This window comes from Danio aesculapii, chromosome 19 (genome assembly GCF_903798145.1).
Source record: "Danio aesculapii chromosome 19, fDanAes4.1, whole genome shotgun sequence".
NCBI lineage: Eukaryota > Metazoa > Chordata > Actinopteri > Cypriniformes > Danionidae > Danio > Danio aesculapii.
Window position 1 is genome coordinate 17,319,651 of NC_079453.1, and position 11,343 is coordinate 17,330,993.

The window sequence follows — 11,343 nt, forward strand, 5'->3', positions numbered from 1 at the left end:
AATCAAATGTGTTAAAAACATATTACTAATATAAAATCTATTTCTATTTGTAACCTTGAGTACAAAACCAGTTATAAGTGGGTTTTACATATAAATAAATACATAAATATAAAGTTTTCCATTGAGGTGTTGCTTGTTGGATAGGACAATATTTGGCCGAGATATAACTATTTAAAAAAAATCTGGTTTCAAAATACAGAGAAAATCACCTAGAAAGTTGTCCAAATGATGAGCTTAGCATTACACACTAGTAATCAAAACAGGAGTTTAGATGGAATCATGGAACATGATTTGAACCTAACATTATAATCATTTTCGTCATTTTGACCCATACAATATATTTTTGACAGTTTCTACAAATTTTATATAATTTACTCACTCTTGTATTGTTTTAAATTCTTCTTTTTATTCTGTTGAACACAAAAGATGTTTTGAAGAATGCTGAAACCCTGTAACTATTGACTTCCATTGTGTTTGTTTTTCGTAATATGAAAGTCAATGCTTACAGGTTTTTTTTGAATTTTTTTTTTTTTTTTTTTGCGTTCAGCTGAAAAAAGAAACTCATAATTGTTTGCAACACTTGAGGGTGAGTAAATGTTGAATACATTATCATTTTGAGTGAAGTATTATGGTTTTGTCGTCCAGGTTTTACCATCCTGATCCCTTTTTGGCTTCCTCGGGGTTTGTAGATCTCCTTCCATTAGTGTGCATAGCAAACACTAGCTACTGCCAGTTAAAATAGTCAGTTTGCTGTTTTGAAGCGTAGCTGTCAGGGCGTTGTCTTTCTGTGTGTAATTGGAGCTAAAGCTCTGGGGTCATCAGGGCACTCCGGGTGCGGGGTATGGTGCATAGAAGACCCCTGCAGGAGCAGTGAAAGTGTGTCAGTGGGTTATACTGACACTAATGCAGAGGGAGGAGCCGCCGTCGTGAAGTGGGTCACATGATCTGGAGACAGTAGCAGCCGACGCTCAGTTTCGCTCTCTTCGCCCTACGTGCGCCCACACACTGTTAAACCTAGGCTCGTTTTATTAAGAAAACCGATCTACAGCAAGTTGAGTTTTTAAAAGACCTGTAACCGTGTCAATTTAGGCTCTTGTTTTTTTTATTATTACGTTTCGGACTTCGGATGGTTACTTTTCCAAATCAAAACAAAACAATTACAGACATTTATTTTTATGTTTTTAAGAGGATAACTGTTTTTTCCTTCTAAGCAACAGGGCGCTTTCATCCATTTTGTTGGCTTATTTGGAAATGTTCCTCAGGTAGTGTTTAGATAGAGAGATAACTTGCTCGTTTATAGGATCTCGGCGACTAGATAGTTGCTGCAAACTGTAAAAACGGCCCTAACAGACAGGTGACTGCGGCTCAAAGCTGTCGGAGGACATGGAATCCACAAAGGCTGGTAAGATCAGTTTATTTGATTTTTTTAACGTTACATGGAACTAATAATCAGAGTTCCTTTTAGTACACTTGTTTAAATAAATGACTACGAAACGTGTAGATGGAAGAGAAGCTATGAATATTCATTCCGCATTAAGGTATAGCTTGGGCTTTTAATATTTTATTTGCAGCATGGAAACACTAAGTAGGTTAATAGCGTCAGACTTGTGTTGTTATGCCATAGATTGTAGGTTACTATTGAGCTGCAGTCTCTCAACTCACATGGATCGCTCAACCTAGCCATGTGCATCTGTGTTTACGCGTTTTGTGCGTCTGCTCTTATTGGTCGAGAGAAACAGTGACGTACGTGTTGCATAATTTGCATGGCAGCATGGATGCGTCTGCAGCTGCAGATACACGTGAGATGGCTGTGGACTGACCCACTTTTCAGCTTTTACACTCCTAACAAGACATGCCGAGTACACGTGGGGGCGGGACTAAGAACTTGCTCTATGACGTTCATTCATTTTTGTTTGTGAGCAAGTAACGCAATAATATTAATAATAAAATTAATTGCTGATTTCAAAGTTTTAAACATTTGTGAAGCACACACACACACACACACACACACACACACACACACACGCACACACACACACACACACACACACACACACTTTTTAATCAAGGGAAAAAGAGTATTTTTGTGTCATTTTTCTGTTCATGCACTGTATTTGCACTGTATTTTTCTGTTCATGCACTGTATATATATATATTTGTAATTTATGGATTGTGGTTTTCAACATGCAATAGCCTCTGTGTGTAAATGATGTATATAATTACATGCATACATACATATATATGTGTGTGTGTGTTTGTTCATTCACTTGTTTATTTTGAGCTTAACTGTCTGATGGTAAAGCCTACACCCTGAAAGAGGTATTATGTAATGGTGTTACCTAACCGTTGAGAGTGGGGCAGCAGAAATCAGGTCAACCCAAACGGAGAGCACAGAGCTTGATCCACTTTCTAATTAAATGAATGGCTGTACTTTTAAATAAATCTTAAGAGCAGAGAAAGCTTTTGTTTTTCCATTTGTAAATATCTAAATATATGGATTGCATTTACTCTGTATCTAATAATATTATTCTATTAACAAAGACAAATGCTGTGTCAGCCGTTATATATAAAAGTTTAAATCAACCTTTAGATCATGTTTTATACTCAGTTGCTTCATAATAGTTATGTACATATTATTTACATGTTATTTAGAAAACAGCAACCTTAACGGAAGTCTTCTTGTCTTGCTCTTCTGTGTATCATCCACCAGGAGGAGTAATAGCATACATTAGCTCCTCAAGCTCAGCCTCCAGTCCAGAGTCGTGCCACAGTGACTCCTCCAACAGCAGCTATCAGTCCTGCTCTCCACCCCATACAGGGCAGGGCCAAGGCGAGACCCTTCCTGTGGCCTCTCATTCCCGCCGCCCACCAAGGCATGGGAAGGCACGATCACTCTCCTCCACCAAAAGTGGCATTACAAGTAAGAGACTATGTAAAAATCAGGTTAAACAGAACCAGAAATGCTTTCATACTATAAACAAATATTTTTATGATTAACGTAATGTATAATTCAGTTTAATGTTACTGCATAAATATATATCATTTACTTTGCTATCTTAGCAAAAAAATTTTTTGTTCTGCCTAAACATTAATTCATTAATTAACATTCCCCATTATTTATTTTATTTTTAATAGAAAAGTATGCATCTATGCTTAATATCAGGGAGCTCAGAATGCAACAGACACAGAAAATTGCTTTGCTTTGCACTTAAACTGTTTGCTTCATCATGAAGTAATGGGCTAGCTTTGACGAAACAAAATAGCCAAACAGAGCTCAGAGTATTCCTTGTTCATCTCATCTTCTGTATTTCTGCTCCTGCAGAGATTAACGGTCTGGTGCTGCTATGTAAAGTGTGTGGAGATGTGGCGTCAGGATTTCACTATGGTGTTCATGCCTGTGAGGGATGTAAGGTGAGAAAATATGGAGTGTTATTCACTCAAACTAGGTGTTAGTAGCCACAGCCACATTTTGTTGTATAAGCAATTGAGGTTTCAACGTGTTATTTATGAGGTATAGTGCAATACTAGCTGCAGTACCAAGTCAAAGAATCAGAAAGAGTTGTCTGAAAATCTATGTTTTTTGCTCTTGTACATGTTCAGTTTGGTTTACTTCTTAGGCAGCTGTGCTCTTTTATAGTGCCTCTTTATTTGTTTAATAATCAATGGTCCCAGTAGGCTTATTTCTACTACGAATATGCACAAATGGACCAGAATTTCTTGATGAACAAATCAGCTATTTTGTTGTGCTGTGCAACAAGGTCCTATTGTAGCGTTTGCAGAATCATGGCCAATCGAGCCAGTTACTTGCAATAAATGCATATCTTTTTATAAATGTCATGCGACCTACAAATATGAGGGAGTTTTGCAAAATGTTACTTTTTTTACAGTGCCTGAGAAACTAAGAACTCATATGAGTGTAAAAAAAATACAAAATTGAAAAAACGTATTACATGGGTGAAATTTTCTTGTGCAACTTTCTGAAGAAGATATCACTTTGCTTTAGTTATAAAATATAGAAAGCCCCCCACCCAACCGCCTGTTTAACTATCAGAGCAAAGCTCCATAACAAAATGCTGTCTTCAGTCCTGGAAGGGACACCTGCTCTACATACTGACCTCAAGGCTTAACACCCGTTACTCCCTGTGTGGCCACTGTGACCCTGACACCTCTCTTTATCTCTTTCACTTTTTCACACTGCAGGGTTTCTTCAGGAGGAGCATTCAGCAGAACATTCAATATAAGAAGTGCCTTAAGAACGAAAGCTGTCCCATTATGCGCATCAACAGGAACCGATGCCAACAGTGCCGTTTTAAGAAGTGTCTGCTCGTGGGCATGTCAAGAGATGGTGAGCTCCAGCTGGCACTGTGTCCTAGTTCTAAACAATGTCATCTGTTGAATGTAAACCTCAGTGGGACAGAAAAATGAACATTACCTCGATCCTATTATATTATACAGAAAGAGAGTGTCATAGACCGATTTGGATAGATTACAATCTCTAATTATGTTTCTGTCTATAATTAACCATATATCTGTCTAAGATTTTTCTAAGCTGTCAGTCTGTTAAAGGTTGTGAATTGACAGTGTCTGTGCTCCTTAGCTGTGCGTTTTGGCCGGATTCCCAAACGAGAAAAGCAACGCATGCTGCTTGAGATGCAGAATGCTATGAACAATATGATGAACAACAGCCACGGCAACCAGTCCCTTAACAGCCAGACTTCAACCACAGATGGCACTTCTGAGGATGGCACTTCTGGTCCTTCTTCTCGATGCCCCTCCAGCTCGCCCAGGAGCAATCGATCTGAATCCAGCCCAGACCCTGAGCTGCAGATTGCCATGGATACAAGCCCAAGCTCAGACTCGTCCAGTGCTACTGACAGTGGGGAAGAGGAGGTTATTGGCACAGTCACTAGGGCACATCAGGAGACATTCATGTACAATCAGGAGCAAGGCAGTATGCCTTCAGAGGCCCTTAATAACTACAGCCATTGCACAGAGAAGACTCAGGAGGTCTGGAACCACCAGAACAATGTGTCCTCAGTAAGTGAACAGAAACCACAGTCGAGCTGTAGTCCACAGGGTCCTGAAGACTCTTGTCGAGACTACAGTACTCTGAGCAGCTGCCCAGTCAGACTTTCCAATAACAGCTCCAGGGGATCATCTCTGCAGAACCTTTCTCTTAGAGCTCACAATGATCTTGAAACACATGCCAATGGCAGCTATAGTGTCCCAACATTTTCAAGAGCTAACAGGATGCACCTGGTGAGTACCAGTACCAAAAGTGCAATAGCAAAATTTCAGTTGACCATTCTGAATCTTTCATGATGCCATTTTGCAGGTCTGTCCGATGAATACATCACCATATGTGGATCCTCAGAAGTCAGGTCACAGTATTTGGGAAGAATTTTCTATGAGCTTCACACCAGCTGTCAGGGAGGTGGTGGAATTTGCAAAGCGTATTCCAGGATTCAAAGATCTGTCCCAGCATGACCAGGTCAGCCTGCTCAAGGCCGGCACCTTTGAGGTATGAACCAAATACAACACAATGTTCAGAAGAAGAGACAGAGTCTTATGCAAGTAATTCAATTACTTTGAACTGTAAAAAGAACTTATGTTTCTTGTTTGTTTTTTTCCACAGGTGCTGGTGGTCCGCTTTACATCCTTGTTCGATGTGAAGGAGCGCAAAGTTACATTTCTGAGTGGCAGGAAGTATAGCGTGGATGCTCTGCGCTCGTTGGGAGCTGGAGATCTTCTCAACTCAATGTTCGACTTTACAGAAAAGCTGCAAGCTCTGAATCTTAGTGAGGAGGAAATGAGCCTCTTCACTGCTGTAGTGTTGGTGTCTGCAGGTATTTATCACTTTCTGTTGTGTCATTTCCTTAGACCTTTCACCATATTGTATTTGAGGTGTTGGCATTTATTACAGTGCATTGAATCAAAATAAGTGATTGCAAATTAAGATGAGTAATTGAGTAAAAAAAGAGGTCATGCAGCAGAAGGAACAAGTAAGTGGTATCAGGAATGCTATGATGTTTTACCGAACCCATGAAAATATGTTAAATCCGCTGCTCTGTTTCTCCCAGATCGCTCTGGTTTGGAGAATGTCAACTCCGTTGAGGCCCTTCAGGAAACTCTGATACGAGCTCTGCGCAGCTTGATCACCAAGAACCACCCCAACGAGATTGCCATCTTCACTAAACTGCTTCTCAAACTCCCAGACCTGCGCTCTCTTAATAACATGCACTCTGAGCAGCTCTTGGCCTTTAAGGTCCACCCTTGATCGCCCACCAACTTTCATAACTGTGGACCACACTCCACTCCATCCACCTCCAGATCCTCCAATTCATTCCTAGGGCCCACTCAGCCCCTTTTGCTGACATTTCCCCCCATGACCTGCTGGTTTTAAAAATGGAGGTAGAGGGGGGCACAATAGAAGTCATTGTACTGTAGTATGCCTCTGTTTGAACTAACACACACAACCTGCAAGCACAAACTGGAAGGGTTTCGTTGTAGATGCTTACGAGAGTTTGTATGATTATGCAGTTTGTGTGTGTGCAAAGGCACCTTGAATTTGTTTTTGGATTTATATTGCTTGTGCAATAAGTGGCACGTTCACTGTTTTTGGATTGTTTCTGTTGGCCGCTTAATACTTCCAGAAAAGAGGAAGTAAGGTATCTTGTGGCCATACCAAGGGTGTGTGTTTCTACACACAAGCTTAAAACAAATGAGCACATTCTGACATGCTTTCTTATTTGGAGATGAGAAAATGACAAACTATGAATGAAACAACTATGAATTAAAGAATGTGGAACAAGCTGCTAATCAAGCTTTTTGGCAGAAAGACACAAGAATGTTTAATGGATAGATTTATTTTTGAAGTTTGTTTTCGGTCTGAAGAGCTCTTTATCAAGTGGAAGCCACTTTATCATTAGGCCCGAAACAGTATGCAAGCATGTGAAAGCATCTAAAATGTTAGACCACAAGTTTTAACACGTGATAATGTAGGAGAGATTGGCCAAATCTCTGTTTTATTCAGTTTTCTCTTTCTGCGACTGCCATAGTAGAATGACAGTTGAAAGAAAGTCTTTGCCAGTTAAACTTAGTTCAATTATTTATGTTTATAGCTAGCTACATGCATTGGTTTAATGGCAGACATTTGAACATGATTTTGTGACCAGCTTGTGTTTGCTGCTGCCAGTATTTACCTAGACTGCATACTTGGCCAAGCGTTTGCTTTCTTGCATAGAGTGTTTCTGACTTTAGATCTGCATAAAGATGCAACTATGTTTATGTTTCGATTCATAGGGCTTTTAGTAATTACACAATATTTGTTGATGCTAAACGACAAAAGGAGGAGTAGAACGTAATGCATTTTATCACTCTGAGAATTTCACATTCTACCCCCGGTACCGATGGGACACAAAGCCATCAACAGTCATGTTGAATGATAAATGCGTATAGCTGAGGCCATACCCTACCGAATACCTATACACTTATATGGTTGGTAATTTCAGGCTAAATATTTGTTTTTTGACTTATGGTTTGAGAGTACATGGTCATCTGCATATGTTTGTAATTCTGATCATTTCTTATTCTTTATTTTGGGCAAGTCTGTTCAGTGATTGTGTAATTTTTGTGTCTGTATGATCTGCTGCATTAAGTAAACCTAAGCAGCGCTGGATTAAACAGGAAGATAGAAGGGTTTAATTTTTCGAGGACAGAGAAATTGGCCCAAATTTCCGTCAATGCCTCTCACCTTGCTGGCTTTGAACTCTGCTGCAGATTAATGGTCAAGTAAAGAAGTATTTCGAATTCCATTTGGTGTTGGTGTTCATCATTGTTCTGCCTGTGGCCCACTCAGTGTCATCGTTGTGTTGCCATAATACAGTCTGTTTTTCTCTCTCTCTGTAAAAGCATTATATGATAGCTAGATTTATATATATATATATATATATATATATATATATATATATATATATATATATATATATATATACATACATACATACATACATACATAATATAAATACATGAATACAAAATAAGAAAATAAACATAAATGCTGAACATTCTCTCCTTGTGTTGTTATCATTGAATAACGAGTTAAAAGCAAGCAAAAATCTGTACATTTTAATTAAATTATAAGCAGTTAATAGGCTTCAGCATTAGTTTATTAGTTCAAGTGTAAGATGAGATGAGGCCATTCAAACCCAAGTGCCATCAGGATTGCTGTGTTGAGAAGTATACAGTAAAACCTCATTTTAAAACATGTAAAACTGCACTGCTGGGAACTCCAGTGAGAAAGTGTGTGGAAAGTGTCAAAATTACTCTATTACACAGAGATCTGATATGGTATACAACAACATCCACAAGTAACCAAAATTCCCAAAAGCATGCCCAATAAAGTAATTATAGAAATTATCACACCTTTCTAGTTCCCAAACATATCAGTGAACCATTTATCAATGAGGTTATTAATACCTCAATGTTTCTCCATCTCCTTAGACAAAGCCCTCAGTCCCTCCAACGCCCTAGTCACCAACCCATCTGCGGCCGTGTTATTTGGGACAAATATTTTATTCTTTATTGTTTTTGTAGTAGAATTGAAACAGGTGTATGCTCCCTCTCTAGGGGTGAATTAACCAGTTTTTGTTTAATTGCTGATAGGTAGGAACAATGATGCTAAAGTATTATGATTAGTGTTAGTGGTGTGTTTTGCCAAATTCAACATACAATTATAGCCAGCCCCATTAATCTTATTGATATAATGGAGCAAGTTCAGTGCATAGATTTTGTCCTGTTTTGGAGCAGGCTATACCAGGGGTTCCCAAACTTTTCAGCCCATGACTCCTAAAATAACAATGCCAGTGACTCGTGACCCCCAAATTCAAGGGGGTTAAAAATATACAAATGTTGTCCACACAACAATAGCAATCAACAATCAGAGATCATTCTCGATATTCAATTGTCAAGTCCAAAGTCCTACGGTTTGACTTTCGAGTATTTTTAACAGAAAAATAAAATGTATAAAGATTATGTATAGTTGTAAGATCTGTATTTATTAAACAAACCTTTTTTATGAAAGAACATTGCTCAGAAACATAAAAATACAAATGTAATTTTCTGAAAAAGTGCTAAACAGTGCTGCGTCTCGTCTCCACATAGTACAAGAACGAGTTCCACCACAATAGATTCCATTTTGCCTCACATCACACAGAAATTGCAAGTCTACTGCTGTCTAATTCATTAAGTTTAGTTGTGCTATATTATGTCTTCGGTGAACAACTTGTGATTAACTAAAATTACATAAATGACCGCAATGAGGCAGCAGTAGACCAACAACTCCTGTAAGCTGCAAAGTAAAATTTTGTGAAATTTGTATTTTGTCAATTGAATCTCGTGTGTGCTGAAGAGATTGAGATGCAAATCCGTCTAGCTAACGTTGAAGAACTTTGCTCTCTACCTTGTGTGATGCTCATGCACCGATTTCCTGTTTGTGGACAAAACTGCTTGTGAGCTCTCAAATTTTCTCACGCTCTCAAATATGCACTGCTCACACACAAATTTTCTTGAGCGCTCTCAGAGATTATATGCAGACTCACAATTAGTGTGTTGTGTTCCCTCTTCTTTTCATGCTTTTTGATATGATTTATATTGGTGCACTATTTATTAACACTAACCAAAATACTAAAATAGACTTACACATTAGGGCAACGGGGTGGCGCAGTAGGTAGTGCTGTCGCCTCACAGCAAGAAGGTCGCTCATTCGAGCCCCGGCAGGGTCAGTTGGTGTTTCTGTGTGGAGTTTGCATGTTCTCCCCGCGTTCGAGTGGGTTTCCTCCGGGTGCTCCGGTTTCCCCCACAAGTCCAAAGACATGTGGTATAGGTAATTTGGGTAAGCTAAATTGTCCATAATGTATGTGTGTGAATGAGTGTGAATGGATGTTTCCCAGTGATGGGTTGCGGCTGGAAGGGCATCCACCGTGTAAAAACGTGCTGGATAAGTTGGCGGTTTGTTCCGACCCCAGATTAATAAAGGGCCTCAGTTGAAAAAAAAATTAATGAATAAGTGACTTGCTAATTAAATTTTTAATGTAATAAACCATAACATTTTTGGCTGTGTTATATGATGAGATATTTCCAGTTTAAAACACTTAAAGACACATATGATAGACCAGTTGCGCCTCCAGAAAATGTTCTTAGGGGTGGCCAGAAGAGGCCGCACCAAATCTTAGGATGGCACACACAAAAAAATATGAATTCAGTGTGATGTTATATTTTTGTTTCTGGTAAATTAATGTGGTTTTATTTCATTTAATTAACTACTCTTGCAAAAATATTGCAATTTATTCCTAAAAAAATCGATAAATTAAAATTCAATAAAATCAAAAAAACAATATTTAGTTTAAAAACACTTTTCAAACATATAAATAACAATAATAAATATTTTTCACATACTTTTATTGTACAGCATATGGTAAATGCCATGTCTAAAATTACTGAAGAATAATGAATTAATTAATAAAACAAACTACTATATACAGACTCTAATAATATAATTTATCTATATTCCTTTTTGAGCCACATTATTATTAATACAGCTTCTTCTATTGATGTACTTTAAGGTAAATATTAAATTGCCATTGCTGTCTATATTGAAGGTGTGCGTGCTGTCAGTGAGGATCTGGGCATGAATCATCATCACATCAGTGGTACCAATCAATCCACAATAATTTAGTGGCTGCTATTTATATATTTATTGAAATATTGTGAATTTACTTAAGTAAATTTAAATTAATAATGTTAACAGCCAAATCATATTGGAGTGGCCAGAGTTTACACAGGGGTGGCCGTGGCGCTAATCCCCTGGAATAGACATTGGATGTAAAGAATACATTTTATTTTAAAAACATTTATTAAACATCCAAAGGTGCACTATCCTAATCAAATAAAAAACATTTCAACTAAAATATAACTAACGCAAGCAGAAATGTACAGTAACTGTGATAAAAATAAGGAAAAACTTGATATTATAGCCTACTGTACTATTCACTCTTCAAATAAATGTCACAACCAATCCCATTTTATCATGGCAACTAAAATAAAGTGAACCAGTCTCTGCTGTCTTCCACATTGTTGATGAGATTTTGGAAGACATTTTCCCTGTCATCCTCTTCATTTTGAGGAGAAGCTGTTCCACAGGGCCTCTGAACACCTCTATTGGCATGTGCAGTGTTTTGAACAGTAGCCTACTACAGTAAAGTACTTCAATTAATCAGTTATAGCTGCTATGGTAGCACAAGTGTAATATAAACAAATTACCAAGTGCTGTTTTTTTTTTTTTTA

The 11,343-nt window shown here is 38.1% G+C and overlaps 1 protein-coding gene across 1 annotated transcript; it reads left to right on the forward strand.

Annotated features, from left to right (window-relative positions):
• Positions 1–955: 955 nt before the first annotated feature.
• nr1d2b (nuclear receptor subfamily 1, group D, member 2b) lies at positions 956–7,814 on the forward strand. Its single transcript, XM_056479536.1, has 8 exons — positions 956–1,402; positions 2,711–2,920; positions 3,323–3,411; positions 4,201–4,345; positions 4,598–5,259; positions 5,336–5,521; positions 5,636–5,846; positions 6,081–7,814. The coding sequence occupies exons 1-8, from the start codon at positions 1,384–1,386 to the stop codon at positions 6,275–6,277; spliced, it is 1,719 nt and encodes a 572-aa protein (XP_056335511.1). The 5' UTR covers positions 956–1,383; the 3' UTR covers positions 6,278–7,814.
• The last annotated feature ends 3,529 nt before the right edge of the window (positions 7,815–11,343 follow it).